Genomic DNA, 24,840 nt, shown 5'->3' with positions numbered 1-24,840 from the left:
TTCTTAATTGGAAGTGAAGGAAGTAACCTGGAAAAGGTGAAATTGCAGTGATTGTGCTGTAAGTGAGGGTTGTGGTGAAATTGCAAAGGAGTTGGCTACAGCAAGAGTGAATAACTCTTGCAGAAAATAAGCTGGTTAGATTAGATTCTGATTTTGTTTGTACATGGTATTATTTTGATTGATTTGTATGGATTTTGTATTTTTCACTGGCAGAATGAAAGTTTATGTGTGGGTTTACTGAATGCCATGCTTAAATAATTAATTATAGCAAAAAGTAGAGATGAGCTTATGTCACTAGTTACTTCTCTTGCTGTGCAGACATAGGTTTTTTTTGATCAGACACTTTTATTTTAGTGAAGTCTGACCTTTGCCTTTTTAGAATTCAGAGGAATGAAAAATAACAAATGTAGATGTTTATGTGTTTGAGGTGAACTTTTTTTATTAGGAAATGTTTTAAAAGGGTTGGTGAAAAACAGAACTAAAACTAAGGTTTCATTTCTCTTGCAGGTAGGTCTATGAAAGATAAGCAGACATTTAAATTTGGGTATTTCCTTATGATAACAAATGTTCCAAGGTCATTACCAGCTCAACAGATCTTGCTGACATCAGGCTTCTTCTCACACAGTGTTGTTTTAATCTTTTTTTTTTCTAGGAAAAAGAGAAGAAGTACATGCTGCCTTTGGACAACTTGAAAGTGCGAGATGTGGAAAAGAGCTTCATGTCCAGCAAACACATCTTTGCATTGTTTAACACAGAGCAGAGGTAAGAAAATGTGCTATTCTGCAGATACTTCTATCAGATAGTATCTAGCTGAGCATTTTAATAACTGTGAGTGCACTTCTGCTGTTTCCACCATGTTGAGTCCACAAGGTCTTGATATTCTTGATTTATTTGATATTCTGCTTTGCTGTTGCATAACCATGGGATGAGAGATTGGTGTCCTCCGAGCCACTCGTGGGGTGAAACAGCTCCATGATGAGTCAGCCAGTCCTTCCTCATGGCTGAATAATCATCTCCTGATCCTATTTTTGTTTTATTTGGCAGTCACCTAGGCTTACCAAAACATTCATGACTTCTGTACCTTGTGACCAGATTCAACTGGTGTAAATCACAAAAGTGTCATTCCTTTTCACTTTCTCCAGTGGAAAATCTTGCCTGTCACTAATCTTGGGACTCATTTGATTGTTTGTTTGGGTTTAAACACTGCTGAATGGAGAAAAAATAGATTCCTCTACTTCTTTAATTAATAAAATCCTTGCCTTTTAGTTTTTGCCCCAGACTTTTCCTCTCAGACTCTTCTCTGTTTAAAGTAGTGTGGGTGCTCTATGGAAGCTACTCCTGATGCACAGCCAGCTCAGTTTCCTTAAATGTTACAAAAGACATAAAAGTGATGAGTCATTTTTATTTTTTTTAACTGAGGAGGAGAGTTGCATTTGTAGTTGTCTCAGGGGAATTGCATTTTAGCAATAGGGGGCAATTTCTGTAAGCTTTTTTCCAGGCAAATGTAGCATGCATAGATGTCCTTGTTTCCCTCTTCTGCTAAATTCCTTCACAACTGATTCTCCCTCACATCACTAAAGCTTGGCATTACCTTCAGATATTCAAGATGATGAGGGCTGGATGTGGCTCTCTGCAGAGGCAGCTGTCTTTGCTCCCAGTCTGGCCAGACATAGTGGCCAGAATTTCGGAAGCAAGGAGTGCCCCTCCCTCCTGCAAGGCAAAAGCAAAGCACGGGATTTCTGGGCTGTCAGGTTTCTGCTGACCCCAGGAATGTGAGGCCACAATGTCAGGCTCAGTCTGAACCAGCCCAGGAAGGCTCTGCCTGTGTCTGCTGCCACCTCAGCCAGCCTGCAAGGTCTGCCAGGAGAAGCCCTTTGAAAGCATGTCACACACATACTGGCTGGGAGTAACATTTCAAATGCTTGAGCACTTGTGTTTCTGGGGCACAGAAAAAAGCTTTGAAAAGCTTTTCATGTTCTTAAAAACAGAAATGGTCTTTGGATGCTAGAAATTAATGTGATTCTGATGGTTCTGGCTGTAGATATGTGTGGATCCATCAAGAAAGATAACTTTGTCCTGGTGGCTTGATAGCAGCTGGACATATTAGGTTACTTCCATGAGAAATTTGTTAATTTAACTCATTGTTTCTCCTTTGGTTCAACTAATGGCTTTGAGTATTATCATCATCATAAATATTAATCATTGAACTGCTGTGAAAATCCAAGAGAAGCATTTCCATTGACAAGTTTGGGATTTATTTAGGTGGTATATAGCTGTACATTCACATTTTCCCTTGGAAAATGTCCACATCAAGGATTTCAAAATCAGATGTCTAAAATGTTTGCCATGTCTGTAATAGCCCGACCTCTTTGGGCTCTGAGTAGGCCCTACAGCCTCTGCAAGCTGCTCTAAAAACATCCTTACATCCACATGGGCATGTTAAGACATGACAGCACAGCAGTAAGAGCACAAAATACCTTTGCATTCGGAGAGGCAGATCATGGAGTCAGTCTTGCAGCTTTAAGGGAGGCAAAATTGTATTTGAAGAAATATTTATTGAATTCTAATTAAAACAGCAGTTTCTCTGTTACTGTAAAACAGCTGATTTTTGATATTTCTAAAAATCTGCCTCCTGGCACAAATTGATCATAACAAGATTAGTATCACTTTTCACTGAATCCTGAATTCATAGATGTGTCAGCAAAAACAGGAATATTGGTTCTCGAGTAGAGTGATCTGGCTGGGGACTGTCCCCTATCCCATATTCTTATGGAAACTGAAAGAGAGAGTTGATAAAAATACATTGAAATAAGAATTCTTATTGTTGTTTTACTTTGTGGTAGTCTGTTGAATCTTGGTTTCTGATCTCTGTGTGTGTGAGTATGTCTTGCTTTTCAAAGATCATTTAAAAATTAACTTAGTTTCTGGCTGGTCTTTTTTTTTTTTTTTTTTTTTTTTTTTTTTTTTTGGGGGGTGGTGGAGTGGTTGCTTTTTTTAATTAAAGAAACCTTAGCAACTGAGAAAGAAATCAGCTTTCGAAGTCTGCCCACTGAAGGTTCTGGTTATGGAACCATTTTGCTATTTAAGATGTAGATCATTAAAGAACAAAGGCAAAATCATCTGTTCCAGCTTCCATGATAGCACGGAGATTATTCTGTATCTCTTTTTCCCTCCCCCCATAATCTGCAGCATGTTTTTCCTTGACTATGAAATCTTTCTTAATGTGCAATTAAATTATTTTAATTTTAAAGCAAAAATCCTTCAGGAGAAGAATTTTAATAAGCTTGTTCTCTTTTTCATTCCCAGACCCTCACTGCAAAGGTATTTGCTCCAGCCATATGTTTCTGATACTGTACATTTCAATAGTTTCCTGGATTATGCACTGCATTTTTTCCATTTATGAAAACCTTTCCAGCTCTGAAATATAGTTACCAGGAAAATACTCATTTCACTGCATAGAAGGAAAAACCATCTTGAGTTAGCTGAGACTGGGGGTAGATGGAGAAGAAAACTAACAGTATCTGTCATTTTGATTTACTGCAGAAGTCAACAGTTCTCTGACAGGAATCAAATGTGACTTGGTAATGTAGAGTAAATGGAGACTGTGACGATTGATTTCACAGTGAAGATAAATTCTCATGAAATGAACATAATTGTGTGTTTATGAAAAGGCTGTGTTGTGAAATAATTAAATTATTTTCGTGTTACTTTCTAATTAAATCTTTAAAAAAACAACAGAAAAAAAAAGGTGAGGGTGGGAAAAGGAAAACATTGCCTGAAATAGTTACAGTATTACTTAACTGGGAGGTTAGGTTTGTTTTTCTGCAAAGTAAGTCATACATTTAAAGTTTTTGAATGGGCCGTCTACTTAATTTATAGACACTATGGAAGGCCTTTGCAATGGACTCCTGTAGTTTACTTACCTTAGAAATAGTAGATATTAAACCAGAGTAAATTTGAGTGAGTGCCCTGTGATTCCTGGATCATTTTGGCTGCACGAGCCTGCCTTTAGTAAGTGAAGTTGAGCTGTGGGTTCAAGCAGTGTGTGTCTAACCTAAAGCTGTCAAGTGAGTGCTATTCTGTGTTAACCATCTTCTCCACAGGAAACTCGTGGCAAGTCTGGCTTTTTTTAGACTGGAAAAAGAGATCAAATATATTGAGTATTTTAAAATAATTATGCTATAGGAAAAAAAAAGAATGTTTGCAGTACTGCTGTAGAGCTCACTGTGAAGTTGTGTAGCCACTGACTTTCTAGGCAGAGCTGAGAATGGAGAGGAGACGATTTTGTCAGCATCCCAACTCACATTCAGTAGATTAACCTGTCATGTTCTCATTGCTGAGTGGGTAAGACTCTTGTTCAGAGCTCAAGAACAAAGAAAACAAATTCTGACCATCCCAGAAAGTTTACTGTCCTTACAGGATTTAATTCCAAATACTTGATTTATTCTCCATGTGTTGTAAAATTATTCACTTCTTGGTGCTTTTTCTGTTATCCATGGACTGTAGGCTGGGACAAGAACTGGAGTCTTAAATATGTCTCCCTTAAGGATGTGTGCAAGTCCTACCTCTCCATCTCCCCTGAGAAGGGCAAGCAGTTGTTGATCTTGTCCTTTTGATCCACATGGTACTATTTTGACAGATAGTCTGTTGTTCTAAAGTAATCTCTTGCCTTTACAGTAGCCTAATTACACTTTTTTCCTGATTTACTGGTCAATAAATTGTTGTACTACTGTATTACACCTCGATTTATATACTACTTCCCTTTTAGTTGAAGAAATTATGCTGAGTTTGAAAACCTGTCTTCATATGCTAGAAGCAGAGAAAAAGCTTCTTTCCACCTCTTCTCCAATTCAACTCTGGAGAGATGAATTCTCTTTTATAGGAGTAGGGATTCTACTAGGTCCAGATTTTGGGGGTTATAAATGGGAGCAGGCTGAAGTGTTTGTTAAGTTACTGACTTTTTTTCAAGCCTTCTTTACCAGTAGTGTACCGGAGTAGCAACCACAGAGTGAGGAAGGGTTACCTGGCAGATCAGCAGCCTTCCTCTGCTCCCCTTCAGACTCACTCCTTTCCTTGGAGCCAGAGGAGCAGAGCCAATGTGTGAAATTCTGCCTTGCTTGCAGAGGAAGAGGCCCCCAGTTCTCGTGTCTTTTCCTTTCTTGCCCAACCAGTGATGCCTTGTGCAGGCTGAACTAAAACAGAGACTGGACAGAGCTAAAGAATAAAGCAGGGATTTATTAAAAGGATCTCCTCAATGGATCCACCTTGGGCAGCACAAGAGCCCAGCCAGGGCTGCACCCAAGATGGACCAAAATGGTCCCAAAATGGACAGCAGGTCATGGGGTCTCTCACTTTTATCAGTTCTGCTCCATTTGCATGTTGGAGTTAATTGTCCCATTCCAGCTCCAGCCCATGCAGTTCCACCCTGCTTGTTTTTCTCTCTCCAGCCCACGGGGTTTGTGCTCTTGGGCTGAGATTTGGATCATTTGTCCTTGGTGCCCAGTTGGAGCAGGAATTGTTTTGTCTCCCTGCTCTGTGCACAGAGCTCACCATCCCCTCATATGAAGCTCAGATCCACACACTAAAGCAGCACAGAACCTGAAAAATAGAAAAGCTCAAACCTGAGGCATCACCAGGACCCAGATGAAGCTGAGTAATGGTGTTGCTTTCCTCACCTCTGTGGTTCTGTGTGATAGAGGGGTGTGAGGGACAGTGCAAAGCACAGAACTGTTCCTTTTGCTTCACAAGACTGGGTTCCTGAGAGCCAAATGCCCTTTAGGAATCATGAAGCAGTGGGACAGAATCTGTCATCCCTGCTCCAGAGCTGCCTGTCTGTAAAAACAGCTCTTTAATCTGATAGACAGATGAATGGCCAGAGAAGAGCAAGTAAAAGGCCATTTTGAGGGCACACAATAGGACTGAAAATAGAACTGCCAGATGAGGAATTGTAGCTCCTGACTCCTGAGTACACTCTGTCTGTCAGGAATCATGTTGCACAGGGAGCTGTGGTCTGGTAGGACCCAGGAAATGACACTGTGTCTGCTCAGTGAGAGGCATCACTGCATGTTTTGGAGAGGTGTTGTTGGCTGTGGGTTGCTCTAGAAGAGGATGGAGCACAAGTTGTTTCTGGGACTCCAAATGTACTAGAGCTGTAAGTACTGAATTTCTGGCCATGGACAGCAACTGGTTAACTGCTATCCATATATAAGGGAAATTGGGCAAGAGCCAAAATAAAGGGAACTAGTGAAAGGAGACCGGGTCAGAGGAGGTGTTGGATAGAAGCCAGGCTAAAGGAGAAAGCCTAAAATGAGATGTATGTTTAGTTACTGTTTTTGAATTACTCAGAAAGCTAAGCCCCAGGAAGAGCTGGATTGTAAGCTATTCAGAGCCCTCTCTGTTCAAAATGGAAGAGAAAGAATCTGTTTAATTAAAAAGCCCTACAAATTTAATCCAGAAAAAAAAAGCTGCTAACATTTCTAAACAAACCCCTAAAATGCTGGAGAGTACAATATTTAAGAACAGGAAAAATATACAAACTCAAGGAATAACTAACCTTTATTGCCAGCAGCTTTCCCTTATTAAAAAAAAAAAAATAAAAAGGTTGTTGGTTTTGGGTTTGTTTTTTTTTTTTTTTCTGGAATATATTCTGTTTTATCATTATTGACAAATATTTTTTTACAGGACAAATAAGAGAGAGTATGGTCCAGGTATTGACAGCTGGGGGCAGCTTTTGTGTCTGTGTGGCCCCAAGGCAGATTCCAGGCCAGGCTTCCATCCCTCACCACCAAAGGCATGAAACCTTCTCCTCCAGGGACTGCTGGAATATTTTAGTGGCAGTCACTGTTATTACTGTGGATTTTGGCCTGTGTGGTGTTAGTTTTGGCTGCATTTCTGTTCTGGGTTACATATAGGACTCGAGATACTTCATTGCCAAGGCTGGCCTATGTACTGAGCAGCACATCTTCTGTTCATTTGCACCTGGAAGTTGGGGGGGTTTCTGTGTGTTTTGGGTGTGTACTTGAAAAGATTCATATGCTTTTGGGAGAGCACTCACATGACACAGATGGCAAAATCCTTAAGTGTAATTATTTCATGACATTGTCTCAGAGATTGTCTCCTTGGCTTTTCTGGATATTAAGAAAAAAAAAGAATCTTCAGAGTCATGTGTAATTAATTTTAATTAGCATTCACACTGGAGTGATCTGAAATGGTATGCCTTGATAGAAAATGTTAGTCATTGCTGTTAACTCAGAGCAGATGGCCATTTTTGTTTCTTCAAAATATATGATTTGCAGAGCTTCTGGTAGAGCTTTCTTATTAAAAAAAAAAAAAGGTCCATATGCTCAAACCAGCCATTGTGCAATTACAGGTGTCCAAAATCACAGACTGAGACTAAGTTTGAATAAGCAGAGTGTGCACAGTGGAGTTGCAGGTTGAATAGATAGAAAATGTACAGTTTCATCCAAGATTACCTTTCCCAGTAGCTGGAGTGTCTGGATTCTGTTTTTTCTCCCCTTTTCATTTTAGGTGACTACTGTTATTATCATTAAACCCATATTCTGTATGTTTTCAATTTCAATCAAGTAAGAAATACCTAAGAATTGAATCTTTTGTGGTTTTCATGGAATAAAATGGGACCAATTTGCATATAGTTCTCGATTTCCAATGTTCAATTCTGCTTCCATCCTAACAGAGATGAAATGTTTACAAAAAATCACTTTGAAATATCTGTAAAAGAAGATATTCCTTTATCTTTCAGTCTGTGTGTAGCTTCCCTTGTGTCAGTGTGACTGCTAAAGCTAAATAGGGGTTTGTGTTCTTTGGAGGGTTAAAGTAGTTTTTACAGGTCCAGTTCTAAAAAATGTCACTACTTTTCTTACTGTGTAATGGTTGTTCTGTCTCCTCCCACACTGGCAAGAATAAATGCATTTTTAATTAATTTTGGTTTGTATATTCTCTCTATGAAAAGAAATTTTATGCATATCCACTACAACTTTGGCTAGTGAAATCTAGATCCAACTCAGCCTAAAATCTCTCCATGCACATGGTTATATGTGAGTATGATTAACATATATTCACACATGTTACCTGGGTTTGTAATGTGCCTGCAGTGGTTGCCCTTCAAAATTTTCTAGGCTTGCTGGAGATCAATATTTAACCTTCTCTTAGTATTAAGAAATTGCAAGAGGAACAGTCCCTCTTGATGTGCAGCAGGGGATGTGCTCAGCACGTTCTGATGTGCAGCCACCTCGGAGGGAACCCCTGGCGTTGCAAGGGCTGTTCTTTGTGGGTGATTTTCAGGTGTGTTATTTACTCCTGCCCCTGAACTGCAGAGATTTGGTTTCTAGGCAGGCAAGCCTTCCCTGGGCAGTGCTGACAGCCCAGGCTTCAGGTGGGTGGGAGGGAAGGCTCAGTAACTCACAGCTGGGTCAGTCTTTAAACTTATCTGGCATTTCTCACTTTCCTCTTGGGTACTTTCATATACCTTAATCTAGTCCTGTTAGGATTCTCTCCTGATGGGAGGAGTTCAAGAAACACCTGTGGACATTTCTGTATTAGGCCCTGAAATATACAGGGAAAGGAATCAAGAAATCAAGGTAAAAAAAAAGTGAAGATGTTGTAGGATAAGCAAAGTCACAGCTGGGTGGCTGCTGGACATTGAGGTGATGAGCCTGGCCTAGAGAAGGCATGTCCTGTGTGTGGAACCTTCCAGAACTGGAAATGATGCTTTTAGTCCATTGTCTGTTCATCCTCATGAGCAATTAGGTTGTATTTTTAATGGAAATGCAGTTCCAAGTTGAGGTTTATTTATCTAGAGTACAATAAAATCTGCAGATAACAAATGCTAGCCTTTTGTATTTTTCACTCTGGGAAAAAAAAGACAGTGTTATCAGTATTATGTTGATTTCCAGATATGCCACTATAGTTATATTTTCATGTATTATGCATGATATTTAAATTACAGTGATGAGACTCCAGGAGGAAGTGGAGTAGGCAGATGTGGTAGATGCACACATCTTTGCAGTTTCCTCAATTATGTGTTCACATTTAGGAAATGTTAAATGTTCAAGGGAAATACTACTTGCAGATGGTACTTCTAGGCATGTTCCCATTTTCTGTATCTATCTTGTTTCTGCAGTCCCTTAGATTTACTGATGCCTGAATATCATCAGGATTGGTATTCTTGAGAGTTCATCCTTCCTGGCATCCTCTATTCTGTCACAGTCTTTGATGTCCAACATCCCGTGTAGCTGCTCTAGAGGTGAGGGTGAGAACATGACTTCACAGTATTCCATATGGAGAACGTAGGTGAGGCTTGAGTAGTAACTGGTGCTGTGCTGATGTCTTCAGCAATTTTAAGAAGTGGAAGAGAGAAGAAAACAGAAAATCTGAATTGTTTTCAAGAACGTTTTTACAGCTTTCCATGAGTGCATTCCTAATGAGTAAAACATGTTAATGTGTTTTTGTAAGATTCCACTGGTAACAGGAAAAGGACACACTCTTTTCAGAAGTTACTGAAAGAAGTTACTTGGGCTTTTTTTTCCATTTGAAAAGTTCCTATGCTTGTCAGCCTTTCTGGGAGAAAGACAGGCAGGGGCAGTCTAGCAGCAAGGAATCCAGCTGGGAGACAAGCATCCCCTTACCTGCCCTGCTGGGACATTGCTGGGAGCACTCAGGGTGTGCATCCTTCAGTCCCTCACTCGTGCTGTGTCTTTGGCAGTGGCAGTGCAATAGAATGAGCTGCACAAAAAAGAGCTCTCAGATCCTACAGGGAGAAAAAAAGGCCTGGGAGACGTGGGGACATCAGCTGCTGGCCATGAGGTGTCCCCAGCCCCAGGAGAAGTCCTGACACAGAGACGGAATGCAGGAGTGTCAGCTCCCACATGTTCAGAGTGCCTAGCTGAAATCCTGCTCGCACAGCCACGCTGCTTGGAGCAAGCCACAAAATGCCAGAAAGTGTAATATATAACATGACAGGCCTGAAAAAATGTTTTCACAAGCTGGTGTCATGTTGTTTTGCTCTTGCAGATAAGTGTTTTTGGAACTTCCCTATCACTGTGTTTTACAGCCTTTATTTGCTCGATTGTTATTTTTAGTCATCTTTGCTGAGAGTACCCTTTTACCATTTCAGCTTACTAGTTCTTCAAAGTTATAGCTGCTTCATTATCTTAGCCAGAAAAGCTTATCTCAGTAAAAGTTTCTCCTAACAATAAATTAAAGCATTTTTTTCTATGGCAATTTCATTATGCTTCTTTTTTTTCCCCTCTTTTTTTTTTCTTTTTTTTTTTTTTTTTTTTATTGACTTTTTTTTTTTTTTTCAGTAAATGCTGAGTTAGAGATCCACAATATTGCAAATTGAATAGAATTCAGGTGTTTGCACAGTTTAAGGTAACAGCATCTGATAAGGTCATCCAGGCTATTATTTGCTTTAAGACAGGATTAGTATTTTTGGAGTCAGGGAAGAAAAAGGATTAATTTTAAATTTCTCAATCAATAAAAGAATCCACAGAGCTTTCAGTTATTTATCCTGTCAGTGGCTTTGGTTAAACTGTAGGATCAGGCCCATTAGTGCCTCTTTGTGACCTTTGGGGCTGTGGGAAGGAAAATGCCCTGGTGGCACCTCCAGCCTGGGTTTTGGAAGGGAGTAGTGCAAGCCTGGTGCTCAGATTTAGCCTTTGAATTTGGTGAGAACTGAATCACCAATGTAAGGAAATAATTCTGAGTATGTCCTTTATTCTTTGCAGTTTTGAATTCAACCCACGAGCCTGCTAAAAAATACCTGATTTTGCTCTCTTCAGAGTGGGTGTGCTCTGGTTGCTGTGCTGTGGTTTCATAGGTGATAATTTAATGATTTGGTGTCATGGCTGCTTCATGCTGAGGTTCAATTACACTTTTTTGTATCTTTTTTTGACCTGTTTCCTGAGACTGCCCCTAAAAAGCAAGGCTGTGAGGTGCCTGGTGACATTGATGGTTAAGAGAGAATCACTTCTGTGAGTGGGAATGACATCAAGTCAGTTGTGTTCCAGCAGTGTGGCAGTGAAATCTCACCAGTCCCTGAATGCTAAAGAAATTTGTCTAGGCAGTGACAGTATTTCCTTGTTCTACACTGAATTCAGGGTTTTTCCCTCTCAGAATATGTGGGAGAAATGACCTGAAAGCAAAGGGCCCCTTGTCATTGAGAGTGAAGCCATCTCTGTCAGCCCTTCTCCTCCACAGCTTGCTGAGGGAAGAAAACAGTCTGGTTGGGGTGGAAGATTGATCCTTGTGCAACTGTTAAGATCTAGCAAAATGTGCTTTCTGAACCCTTTTCAGCTAAGCTCGTGGCCTTTCCTAAAAAGAGTGTTGGCTGACAAATTTACAGTGATCTGCTCTGTGTATAGAATTGGAATTGAGAAACTAATGGCTAAACCGTGAGGGGAAAATCTGTTCTGTGAATTGAAGAATTTACAAGTACCACCTTCCTACAGATGTATTTTCCCTCCTTTCTCTTTTCTTCCATTAAGTGATTCCCTGTATTTATCTCAATATGTGAACTACCTGTAAGAGGTTTTATTTAAACATGTCCCAGTTTTCTTACTATGATGAGAGACATCTGAGATTTGTTTTGTTTGTCAAAAAAAAAATCTCAATTATCATTGCTGATTTTTTTCTCTTTTACTGATGATGTCTAAAACCTGGAAAGGGTATAAACTGGACTGAAAGGACTTCACATGGGAAGAAGTTGCATCAGTGATGATTTTGGTATTTATTAGTTACAGCAGCAATCTGTCACAAGCTGTGCTGTTATGTTGGTATGACTTACATGTTTGTCCTCTTCATCACAACACCCTTTTATTCCCCTAAAAGTGCTCTGTTTTAGCAAAAGCAGGAAAATTGATTTTAAGTAGTTTCATGGTGCTTTTAGCTGATTATTATTTCCAGAGCTGTGCTGTAGCATTCAGAGATGTTTTTAAGTACTCCATGTAATTATTAAACAAGCACCTGTCCTATAAAGTCTGTTGTGCACGACAATTACCAAGTAATTTCTGATCCCAAATGATTTTTAATTTTAAATGCTGTGTGCATGATAGAGAGCAGTAAAATGTTAGTTTTACAATGTGGTGCTCTTTGTTCTAGGAATGTTTACAAGGATTACCGTTTCCTTGAGCTAGCCTGTGACTCCCAAGAGGAGGTGGATAGCTGGAAGGCATCTCTGCTACGAGCCGGTGTCTATCCTGATAAATCCTCAGTAAGTTAAAGCTCACTGGTTTGCCAGTAGCTGCTCTGTTTGAGTCAAAAAAACCCAACTGTATCATCTGGGAAAACACAGTGTCTGATGCAGATATCTCAACAAAGAGCAGCCTTTTCATTGTATTGTGGTAATTCTAAAATATTCATCATGAAATATTTTCAGAGCAATTTGTGCGTCAAACCTCAGTGTAAAAAACCCAACCAACCACAAACCAAAGCTTCCAACGTGTTTTTCATTGGATCTGTGTAGTAAAAGCATTGAGCAATTTGGGGTTTCCTGAGCTTCATTGTTTCTATTAATGTTTCCTAAGGTAAAGATGTGCTTTGAAGAGTTTATTCCCTCAAGCTCTGGATTACAGAACTGACAGAAGCATTCCAGGCAATCGTGTATATTTATTTTACTTATTCACTGCATCATTTTTTGTGTATGAAACACATGCTAAACCTTTCCAAAGGCAATTTTACTCAGCTAATCATCATGTGGAGCAAATTGAACAGGCTACAATAAAAAAGCCTCTATTCATTTACTAGAAATGACAGAAAGTTGGGAAACAGAATATGTCCAGCTACTATTTAATATTTTTTGGACCTGGATATCTTGGTATTTTACTTCAAGTGAAGGTTTGAGATGTATCCAAAGAGAAGGCTGACTAGCAGAAATACCTGGCATTTGAGCCTTTAAAATTTCTGTAAGGCACAGCTCACCTTTCTGCAGTGACTTCTGGATGCCTTTGGCAGAAGATCTGCTCTGAGGAATGATGCTTTGATTCTGATGAATTTGCTCTTCTTCCTGATTGTTTTCCATGGCAAGGCCAGGTTCCTTGAGTCCAGGGTTGTGTGCTGTCTTCTCCATCTTTTTCTTCCCTTGGTTGTGATGCCTGCATGGCTTCCAGTACAATTCTGTCTGCATTTCCTCCAGGAGCTGTTCATGCAAACAAACTCAGCTTCTTCTCTTCATACACAGTTTCAAGACTGCCATAAAAAGATAAATAAGAAATTCTTATACTAGTGGATTCTCCACCTATTATAGAAATAAACAGTGATGATGGTAATGATGATTTTTTTTTGAGAATAGTGCAAATATGTATTTAGCAGGACACCTACCAAGTATCAGAGACTTTACCTTTAAAAAGTAAAACAGTGTTGGTGAGTTTTCAGTATGTTGCCTGTTCCAGTAGATCTGTTCCTACCTAAGAATATCAGAAGCCATATAACAAGGATTTGTTATGAGAGGTTACCTAATTAATTACTTGGACCAATATTCTGTGTTGCTTTGGTTTTTTCCTTGCTTAGGTTTTAATTGTGATTTCACAAAAGACTCTTGCTGCCTCTGGTTTAATCTTGTGTTCTGTGATGGTTTTATCATATTGGTATATCTGGTACTTTGTCCTTAAACAAGAAAGACTAGTTGGATTTCTGAACTTCTCTCTTCCTGTCTCTCCCTTCTCCCTAAAAATACTTGGTATTCAAAATATGTTTACAAAGAAATCTTGGTTTTGTTTAAAGTTGGTCTGTCAAAGGAGTCTTAGATGCAAGATGAGAGACTTCCTTGAAAGAAGTAGAAGGGAGTCAAAATACAGTTCTCCTTTGAGCTGGAATTATCTTTACATTATAAAAGAGTAAATATTATTGTTGCAAATGCCTGTAGTTTGAAATTTGCCCACTAGTTTATCAAGCTGTTCAGGAAAGATGCTCTGTGCTACTCTAGGCCTCCAAAACTTTATTCCTAAGGAGGTTCAAATGTGGGCTGTGAATCTGCTGTTCAGAGTTTTGAATTTTGCAAAGCAAAATCTTCAAGGCTCCAAGTACCTTAGAAGATCCAGTGGACCCTAAATAAAAATGAGCAGCGTTTCATGAAAATCCTGTGCATGCTCCTCAGTTTCACACCTTCCTCTGACAATATAAAATTGTTTTAGAGACACCCCCCAGTCTTTTATTCTCCTTCAAAGATTCAGAGACTGTGTTTTCAAGTAGGAGTGACTGCCAGGAAATGGCAGCAACTTGAGTTTACTTCAGTGCTTCCCCCCAGCTTCATGATGCCAGAATTGAAAAGGCAAAGAGGTGCCTAAGCCCCTTCCCAGACCAAACTCCTCTCTCTCTCTCTTTTACCTGTGAGGCACAGCTGGGAACTCTGAGTAGCCAGGGCTTTGGCATCAGAAGCAAAACTGCTGCTTGGAAATGAAAACTGAAGGAGAAGTAGGAATCTGGCACTGATTAAAGAGCTGTGTTCTGAATTCTCACCAAGGGCAAATCTCTCAACTAAGAATATTCATTTTTCTGCTGATTTTTTTTTTTTTTAGTAATGCTACATACAGTTGTTTGTTTACAGTGCTAATGGGGCTCAGTACTTGCTACCACTAACATGGAGTCTCTGCTGCTCATTTAATCCTGCTCATTTAAAGTCCAAGGTTCTAGATTTATAATCTTTCTTTTTGCCTAAACAAATCTCATTAATATTTTAGGGCCATATATCACCCCCTTCCTCCATTTCCTTACTTCATTTTGCTTGTTTTTCCTGTCCCTCTGTCCATGGGGATGCACAGTGACTGTGTTCCCATATTCACTGTCCCATGAATTACCTCTGATCAGCCCTCAGCATTGCTCTGAATTCTTTGCAGTTTCCAAGTCCCCTCCTTCCCAATCCATGTGCCTTTGTGAGGCTGTGGGCTTTGACAGCCACCCAGATAGCAATGAATCAGTGTTTTTATTTTTCCAACCCATATGCAAGTCAGCTTGTTTGATATAAATCATCCTGTGGCCAATTCACTTTGAAATGGGATATCCATTTACCAGCTGACTTTGCTGCTGGCTTTCTGGACCGATGTATCCAAAACCCTCCTTTTTTTGTTAAAAAAATGACTACAACGTTGTGACTAACCTTTCCAGACTGTGTTTCTCAACTGGTGTAGGCTGGTGTTTATTTTGGCTGGATTCCCACTGTATAATATACGCTGTTCATGCCAGCTCATGGCAAAACTCACAATTAAACCAAAATAATAGCCCAGATGTTTGTCGTAACTTGCTCTGCACACTTTACCTTGTTAGCACCACCCTTTCCTTCTCCCCCTGTGCCCCCCATGCCATCTCCTCCTTATTTTTATTACTAATCTAAAAATTCAACATTTGCTTTTTAAAATGCTTTGAATCTTGAAACTTTCCATTAGCTGGCAAGTTGTTGGGAATGGCTGTCGTGGAAGGCTCAGTGGAGCTGGTTGCTTTGAGTACTGAAATTTCAGTGTTACCAACACATGAAAATCCCTCTGGCTCCCATCCCATCCCATCCCATCCCATCCCATCCCATCCCATCCCATCCCATCCCATCCCATCCCATCCCATCCCATCCCATCCCATCCCATCCCATCCCATCCCATCCCATCCCATCCCATCCCATCCCATCCCATCCCATCCCATCCCATCCCATCCCATCCCATCCCATCCCAATCATCACTTCAGGCCTCGTTTTCTTCTCTCTTGTATTTGTATCCAGCGACTTCCCAGGAACTGCTCCTGGTTTGCACCAGGTTGGAATGTTTGTGCAGTGAGGAAAACAGCTCTGCTGAACATTTAAGTCCTTTGTGAATGTCCTGTGTTCCCCTGGAAGCTGTCTGACTGCAGGATTCAGTGAATGTTCCCTGAGTCAGTTCCTCATTTGGTTTGAGCCATTTCCAGAACGGTACAAGTTAGCTGAATGTATGTAAAATAAATATAACTAACATTTCTTTTTTCCCCCTCTTTCTTCCGTACTGCATCCCACAAAGGGGAGCAACAAAGTAAGTTGTTTGTCCTTTTACAAAATCCTTTTGTATCCTGTCTGAAGAACTTTGTAATGAAAATTAGTTTGACTTTTAGTTCACACAGCTATTGCCTGCATGCTCTTAACAGGGAAATGTGATTAAAATGTGGGTGCAAAAGTGTCTTCAAGAAAAAGTATCGCTGGCTCTTTGTTTTAATTTTGGGGAAAGAGTGTTAAGTGTTGCTGAGCTGTTTTTAAGGAGGTTCAGTAAGAATGCTTCTATAAAAGTATTGGGCCCAAAGATTATGAAGGTATAGTAATAAAGACCTTCTGAGGAAAGGTTACTACAGTCTGATGAAACTCATTACAGCTGGGTTTTTTGACCATACATCAAAGCTTGTATTAATGGGCAGTTATAAAAACCCAGCACTAAAGTCTTAAATAACAGATTTGCTGGCGTTGTTGGCTAAGCTGAACTAGATCAGTGTACTGGCTTTGAAGGTGCCTTAAAATGGATGGAGGAGGGTGGGGTCAACATTTGACTTGGCTTCTAGACCCTTGATGTGTTCCAGCTGGACAGCAGCAGAAGGGTGTGGGGTGTGGAGAGGGAGAACTGAAATATGCATGGTAGGGGTTTTTTTTGAAAGTAAGCAGCACATAAAGAGACAGCTTTGCTGATGTTGATCTGATAAACGAATAATCATGCAGTTCCCAGGGTTGGGACTTTTTAATGCCATTTTTACTGGGCTTGAGAATGGAAGTTTCACATCTCACACTTTGGAATAAGATGCAGAGAGAATTTGTCATACCTCAGAAAGGAGTTATACAGCTTTTGTGACTTTTTTTCCCCTCCTTTCTCTTTTGGTATATTAACCCTTAGGAAGATGAGTCTGAAGCATCAAAAGATGCTTAAGAGCAAACATTGAAAGTAGCCTTTGAATATTGCCTGTAGCATCTTTTTGTGAGCTGGAAGCTTTCTGGGATATTTGGGAAAGACCCAGGTGGGTTTTAAAAGTTTTGACGGTTGAGGAATTTTGTCTGCTTGTAATTTTTGTATTTTTAACCAGTTTTTGACCACTCCTCTCTCCACAGTGGCTGGACTCAGAAGTACCAAGAATATTCTGTTTTGTTGGTCTGCCTGAGAAAAGGTGCTCTTAGTGTTGGGTGGGGAGGAGTTAAGAGAATTGGTGAATTGATGGCATGGAGAGAGGGACTTTACATAGGAGGTGGTGTGAAATGTAAATGTTAACTGTGTACACTAAAATGTCAAGGTAGTGTTTATAATGTTTCTTTACGACATGCTGGCTTAAGGCTGTGCTGCTGCAGGGGATGCTGCTCTGATCTCAGAGGAGACTGTAGGTGCTCTGTTAAGGGAAATGGGCAGAGATGGGACACCACTGAGCTCTTGGTGCTGGCACAAACTGAGTCTGGAGGTCAGGAGCTGCGTGGACCTGCTCTGTTCTCCAGAGCTGTGAGCTGTGGGGACCCCAGGGAGGTCAGCACCAGAAGCAGCTGACAGGTTTCAGCAGGATACCCATGAGCAGGGAGAGGAGAATCCTGTGAGATGTGAGGATTTGGGAGCTCTTAACTCTTCCTTCACTCTGAACCAAGGACAGCACTTGCTGTAGGTTCAGAAACTCCATCTGGCCTGGGTTGCCATCCAGAAGATAACTCCAAAAGAAATCTCCAGGAAACCATCCTGATCTTTCTCTTTGACCCAGTTCCTTGTAAGGATTCATGTCTCATCATCTGTGTGTCCCCCTTCTCCTTCACACAGATCATTCCTGCTGGAGTCTGGAGATCACCTGATCCCAGCTGGACAGATAGAACCAAGCTGCAGCTGCCTGCAGAGGCTCAAACTCCACAGCCTTGAGATTTCTGTACCTAGTGGAGTTGGAAAATGACATGGATAAACCTGAGAGGTGACCAGAGAGTTTCTGAGAAGAGGTCAGCGGGGAGAGGAATGGTAGATTGACAATGACAGTGTCTTAAAGCTTCTTATGCAACTTTATGCTAAAAAGCTGCAGAATCCTTTCTTACTGTCCTGGCACAGCTTTCCTGGGTTGCTCCCAGAGCTGTAACCCTCCTACAGTGCTGCCCAGTGTGCTGTTCCTGCACTGGATCCTGCCATGTGTTCATATGTCAAGATCCTGTACTCACCCATCCGTTCAGACTGTGGCCTCTTTTATACCTCTGCCTTTAGCTTTGCACTCTTGGACTTACAAAAGTAAAAATAAACATTGGAGTAATGAGTCTGTAAGAAAAAGGGGGAGGAAGGGAAGTGAAGAGGGTTTATAATCGTCAGCGGGCTACTAATCATTTTTATTTTTACTTTTTATTGTTGCACAATCATTACTGTAAGTGAGATTTCTCACATGGTTAAAGATAAATATATCTTCAGAAGCTTTGTTGGATAAAATCTGTAAAAGGGTCGTGTGGAATGAGGTAATGGAGACCTACCTCATTCAGCAAGCACATGTTGGCAAGCTGCAGTTTGCTAATATTAACACTGAGCTCCGCAGCCTTGCATGGGGAATGAGTGCAGAATTGTCCAGAGTTGTGCAGAGAGCTGTAGCTTCAGCCCAGCTGCTGGAGACAGAGGAGCTGAGAGCTTCTGACTGTCCTAACCCACCACTGTGGATTTGCTGCTTACTCTGTGCATCCTCTTTACCCCCATTTAAAAACCAAATCCCCTTGAAACAGCCCTCCAGATGCTGCTGTTTGAAAACAATATCAAAACCTGAACCATTCTTCCAGAGTCCATCTCCATGGGCTTCTAACACTGTTAGGTTAAAAGAGTAAAGAGATGCTGAGACCTTGGGAAATTTTGTTTCTGAATCCCTGGGCACTTAAGAAATAAAACAGAACCAACAGAAAAATCACAAAAGCTTAAAGTGCCACTTTTTAATATAAAAAGTCACCTTTCCTTTGTTATCATTAAGCCCTGAGTTAGGCAATAATTTCTACTTGATTCAAAGTACCAGATACTTAAATGCTGAGCTCAGACTGAGAAACTTTGACTTGGAAAACCAAAATCTCTTTAAATTACTTTTTACAGATAGTTACTACAAATTTCTTGCCTTTGAATTATTTTGCATTGCTGTGCTTGCTGATGCCCTTCACAGAATGTGTAGAACTAAAGTCTATGAACTCCATATTCACATCTCAGTGGAGTTGTCACAGTGCAGGTAATGCTGTGCATGCAAATGGTCACTGAATATAAAATCAGTGTAATTCAGTTGGCATTTTCTCTTAGGAAAAGCAGAGTCCCCCTGAAAAGAGAATGAAAATACTCTGACTGTCAGGTCAGTTTGCCTGTTGGTCCTTCAAATACTTTTTGGTGGCATATTAATGGCTCAAATTAAACTCTTTCTTTTATCTCCCCATTTTTTAAAAACTTCTTATTTTATTTAAAGGGGAGTTACTAAACTCAGATTCCAGATCAGCTACTTCATTAAGGAGTCCAGATGTCCTCCTGTCTCTTGAGACAGTCCTGGGAAATGGGAACATAGTGAAGTCAGGATCCTCATTCTCCCTGCATATATGACAGCAGTGCTCTCAGTTCATGTGTTTTGTGCTTGGCTCTTCCATGTAAATGCAGGTGCAGTGCCAGAAGCTGGAGGTGTCTCACACTGGAATACAGCTCTGGTGCTTTCTTTTCAAGTCTGGCCATGTTTCTGAAAGAGCTTCAGTTCCCTCCCAGACATAACTGTGTTCCTGGCTGTGGTGATGCTCTGCCAGTGCCCTGGCCAGATTCAGTGGTTCTGCTCTGGCATTGCTCAAGTCCCTGCTTGGGATATGTCCCTAAAGTAGAAAAAGTTAAGACTTGTTTGGGTTTGTAGAAAAGCAAACTGCTGATATGTCAGAGGGCAAAACAGTGTAGTCAGAAGTGTAAACTCTGCATTTACTGAGTTTACTTTTTTTAAACTAGTATATTTTAGAAAAGGAAGGCATTGAATTCTAGGAAAGGAAGAATTCATTTCAGTTGTGACTAAAGGTGGCTTCAAGCCAAGTAGGTTTAAAAATAACTTTTAAATGAAGTGTTAATTTATTTTTTTTTCAAGTGGAAAAATGCCATAATTTTATAGACAGTGTTTCAGTCATTGCTTTAAACAGATGAGTTGGATTTTACAAGGAAGTCCTGGTGTAAAAGAGCAGCCCCAGGGGTTGAGGGTGCATGAGCACACACTGGGTCAAAAGCTGTCCAAAAGGCAGGCAGGGAAGGAACAGCCTCTTTTCCAGTCCCCTTCTCCCTGCCTGCTGCTCCAAGGATGTGCAAACATATTTCAGATGAAAGCTATCTTCTGCTTCTCCTAAATATTTACTCCTTCAAACAAAAACTGAAAAGATGAAACCTTGCTCCCCAAATGTTGCTGAAAAAACAGAGCAGCCCTGGTTCATATTCCTGTAAGAGTAAAAGAACTTCTGTCCTGAGAGAGTTAAAAATGGCCAGGGGACAAGAGATTCTCAGGATTGCATCAGTTGCAGGGAGTGTAACAAGATGCAGGCTGATGTTCTGAGTGGTTCCAAAGCCAGTCTCAGCAAAGCTGCTGATGGGGTCGGGGGTTCAGTGGCTGTCACAGGGTTTTATGTTCCTGCTCTTAGCTGAGGCTGCTGACATTAAGCAAACTCCAGGAAATTTAGAAATGAGCAAACATTTTTTATTTCTTTTCTATATTCACGGTGGGCTCTTTACTGTGCTTTTGGCAAGATGTCTGCATACTGAAAATATTTTAAAATTCTTCATTTTTTATGGTGCAGCTAGTTTTTATACTACTTCTACTCTGATGAGGGATTTTGATGAAACTCTGCAGAAAGGTGAAAGCTCTCTGTCTGTGAAGGTTCAGGAATTTTAGCCCCATTCTGAACATTCAGTGAGGTTTGCCCTGGGGAAGGCAGTGAGGGTGGCCAAACTCTTAGGGTGCTTTCAGAGCTGGTCAGTGAGCACTGAAAGTTGGCTGCAGAAGAGGAAGGTGCTTCTGGGCTGAGCTACAGCAATCTCAGCCACAAAGGTCCTTTGGAGCCCAGGCTGATACCTGCAGCTGGAGTCCCTGTGACTCCAGCTCTTGGAATAGTTGTGGTCAGGAAGGGCAGGTTGCTCCTTTAGCACACAGGATAACCCTCGAGGGGGACTGAACAGAGGGGGAAACACACAACTATCACAAGGGTTTGGGACAATCCTAAAATACCTTCCTTGTCTTCTAAGTCAGTAATTGCACAAAAGCTGAATAGAAATTAGGAGTAAATAAAAATTTTAATTTTTTTTTTTTCTGCCAAAAATGTCACCAGGCTCACTCTTCTAAAGTATTTACACTGTAACAGGAAATGTCATCATTGGACATGAGGGTGGAGGGTGGTTGGTGAACAGCCAGATACTCCTTTTTTCTCATCCAGAAGGGAAAACAAGATGATCAGGAGAAACTGCATGTTGCTTTCCCTGACTCTGTTTTGGACTAAAATGAAGCTATGCAATGCCTACTCTGACATAGTTCATCCTGGATTTCTTTAACCTTCTCTACCTACCTTTTTTGTGGAGACAGGTTTATGATTACTTTCAATGTGCTGAGTCAGAATCAAGGCCCATATTAAGGGTGTAAAGTCCTCCATTCTGGAGCTGCATTCTTTAGTGATATAACTCTCCTTCCAGGATGTCATGTGTTCCTGTTCTGTGGTCACTCCTCAGCTCCTGTTTCCCAGCTCTATTATGGCCTTTGACTGATGTCTTCCCTGTTCTTCTCTCTTTGGTGTATAACACTTGATATCTCAAGAGTGCCAGTTTTGGTGAATGGTGATTTCCAACTAGGAAGAGCTGTCTGTGGACATGTTCAGGTGCCTGGTCAATGCAGTTTTTGGGTGACTTTCATACCTTTATTCCTGAAGCCTCTGTTCCTGCAGCAGAGAAACAAGTGATCTCATTCTGTTTCCTTTATAGTCTTCTCTTTGAAATTCAACTTCTACTCTTCCTCTTCTATAAGCAAATTATTTATAATTAAAAGAGTAGAATAATGTACCATTGTATGTTCAGAAAACTCCTCACTTTATTGAGTTAGGTAGAAGCTCATTGGTGGGTGGCTACAAAATTACCAAGAGCAGTAACACATGGTGTCAGGCCCCATCAGACCCTTTAGCAGCAGATACTCAAACTTTCTCATTGCATTTGCTGCACAATATTATCTTGACCTGTTCAACAGCTGGGGATTCTAAACTGAGTTGCAGCTTATGGAAATCAAGTAAAGAAACTAACCCAGAGAATGGAAGATAAAGTCCTAAGAAAAATCAGTCTTGTGCAATGTAATTTCATGTTCAAATGTAGTTTGGTTTACTACTGTTTGATTTTCAGATATAGTTATTCTTCCAGCAGAAGCAGGAACCTTCTTGTAGTGAACAGAAGCCTTCCAGTAACAGGCCAGTTGTCCCTGGCTGTGTTGTGCTGGCACTGGTAATGACCACGGCCTGGAAACAGCTGCTATACCAGATTTCTAAATTATAGTTATTAAAGGTTATCTGGCTGATTCAGACAGCAAATTCTCAGTAATAGTGTGAGTGAGATTGTGCTTAGTTCTCCCAAGAACTGACCTTAGCTCTTCTTAGCTTTACTTTTATCCACTTTTGTAGCTGCATGCAGGGCAGGCATCCTCAAAAAGCTCAGCTTCTCTTTTAGATCACCTGTGTCTCAAGATGTGGCTGCAAACGCTCAAGAGATGTGCTCATGTCAGCTGTGTGCACCAAGGAGCTCTGTGGGCAGAGTTTCCTGCTTTTCCTTGGCTGAAGGCTTTGACACAGGTGGTGGTCTCTCTCCTGAGACCAAAATGCAGCATTATCTGCAGTCCTTAACACCACCTGTGTTGCCCTTGGTTGGTGAAAATCAAGGCTCCTGCTTTAGGAAATGTCACATTCAGTTGCCTTTTTAGTTTGAAAATATCAGCTCCCTCTTTGTTATATGCTGCTCTGCAGAAAATACCTCTTAATGGGATGGGTGAATGTGTGGGCTCAGAAATGGTTTCATTTCAGCCAGGCTGGGTCATGGTCAGGCTGGAAGATGGGCATGGGGAAGTCAATGGCAGCACTTCCAGAGAGTGAGAATTTCACCTGTTGTGAGTGGGGGTGCTGTCCCCATGACTTCGGGGACTGTTTGGGTTTTTCCAGTGCTTTTTGGAGGCTGATTAGTGTTCTGCTAAAATAAAGTTCTCCTTTTGTAGAACCAATCCTGTCTTTGTCTTACTGGGGCTGTGATTTCTGCCCCATGTCCCATTTATTTTCTTGAGCTCCCTCTTCTTTGTACAGTTTCTTTTGTAAGCCCCAGCATGATGCCTTTCCAGCAGCTGGTTTTAATATTGGGAATAGATACTATTTGTCTAGAAGTTGCAGTGCAGAGCAGGATCCCATTTTACAAACTGAGAGTAAGAACATTGTTCCTGGCAGTCCAAGAATGGCATGAGAGAATCAATGAAATATTGCAGGACAGTATTTATTAAAGGTTTGTCACTAGCACTAGAGTGCTTCTAGAAACAGGGTTTTGGGGCACACTACCTGTTTGGCACTGGTTTGCCTAGCAAAGGACATTTGTTTTTTAAAAATACCTCACTCCAGCATCTTTTGAGTATGCAGGGATTTCTTTCTTCCTGTCCTTTAAATATAAAGGGGATTGATCCTCCTGTTCTGATTATTTCTCAGATACTCTTCAATTCTTCTCTGAAATTTGACACTTGTTGATTCAGATGTCCATCCTTACATGGTGGAACCACCTCAGCTTAGAATATGAAAATTGCTCAAAAGCATGTATTGGGTCAGTTGTTCAGGTGATAAAACACCAATAATCCTTGTGAGTATCCTAGATGTAGGCATGCAGTGAAGTTCTTCCTCCTTCTGTGAACCCAAGACTGAGTGTCTGTGTATTTTCCAAGACCCTGGTAAATGTCTTTGTTCAGGCACACTGGATGGGCTTCCTTTAGTGTATAGAACCATTTTCCCATCAGAATTCTGGTCTTTTTTAATGGGTTCCTACTGGGGAATTGCATTTTAGGGAGTTTGTGTTTAGAATAATCAATGATTATCCCTTCCAAGTCTGGATCTCTTCACTGTGAACTGCTTCACTCTCTCTTTATTGACAGTGGGTCTCTGGAAGTGCCAGGTTCTTTGGTAATTGTCTTTGAGCAGCAAAGCAAGGGAACTCAAATTTCCAGTGGAGTACTTAAATAGACATCTTTTCTCTAGTGAGACTCTCAGTGTAACCTGTTCCTCTCTCATGCGTTGCTAGGGGGTTTTTCAGGCAAAGTCTTCCTGTCTATTCTCCTTTTAGTTGACTCTTCCATTTGGGATGTTGAAATTATTTACTTGACCTAAAACATGCTCCCCTTTTAAAGGAGTTCCTTTGTCTTATTTGCAGCTGCTCCTGCTTCTTCAGTATTGGTGGCCTTTAGAGTGATGGTTCATAGCTTTTTATAAAAATGTTTCATCATATGGAGAAGAACATTAAGCTATGGTCACAAATACCTGAAAGATTTTCACAAATGCCCCATTTCTTCCAAATTCAACCCCCAAATGACAATGGAAAATTACAGTTCAAATATTGGTGATGCTACTGCTTTTGTTGCTGAGCATTTGGGTAAGAACACTCTTTTACTATGGTAACTTCTCAGCCCCTTGGGAATGACTATTCAATGCTTTCAACCTTCTATTATTTTCTTGACATTTTTCTGGCTATATCTTTGAAAGTTTCTGGAGTCTGCTATGGCTCTACAGCAGCTGAGAATAAACTAAAACATGTTCTATTCAGTATGTAAAGGTATAACTTTGGGCAGGGAGCTTTCCTGTGCAAAATAACATGTCCACATTCATATATAGACTAAAAACTCATCAAAGAGTGAGATAAAATG

At 40.7% G+C, this 24,840-nt stretch overlaps 1 protein-coding gene across 1 annotated transcript in view; it reads left to right on the top strand.

The window, feature by feature from the left end:
• DNM3 (dynamin 3) overlaps positions 1 to 24,840 on the top strand; it is a 172,855-nt gene that overhangs the window by 103,746 nt on the left and 44,269 nt on the right. Inside the window, exons 15-16 of the mRNA XM_050977156.1 lie at positions 653 to 762; positions 12,118 to 12,229. Coding sequence (XP_050833113.1) covers positions 653 to 762; positions 12,118 to 12,229 — 222 coding nt within the window. The remainder of the gene's footprint in view (positions 1 to 652; positions 763 to 12,117; positions 12,230 to 24,840) is intronic.

This window comes from Serinus canaria, chromosome 8 (assembly GCF_022539315.1).
Source record: "Serinus canaria isolate serCan28SL12 chromosome 8, serCan2020, whole genome shotgun sequence".
Taxonomy (NCBI): Eukaryota; Metazoa; Chordata; class Aves; order Passeriformes; family Fringillidae; genus Serinus; species Serinus canaria.
This window is presented reverse-complemented; position numbering and strand designations above follow the sequence as displayed.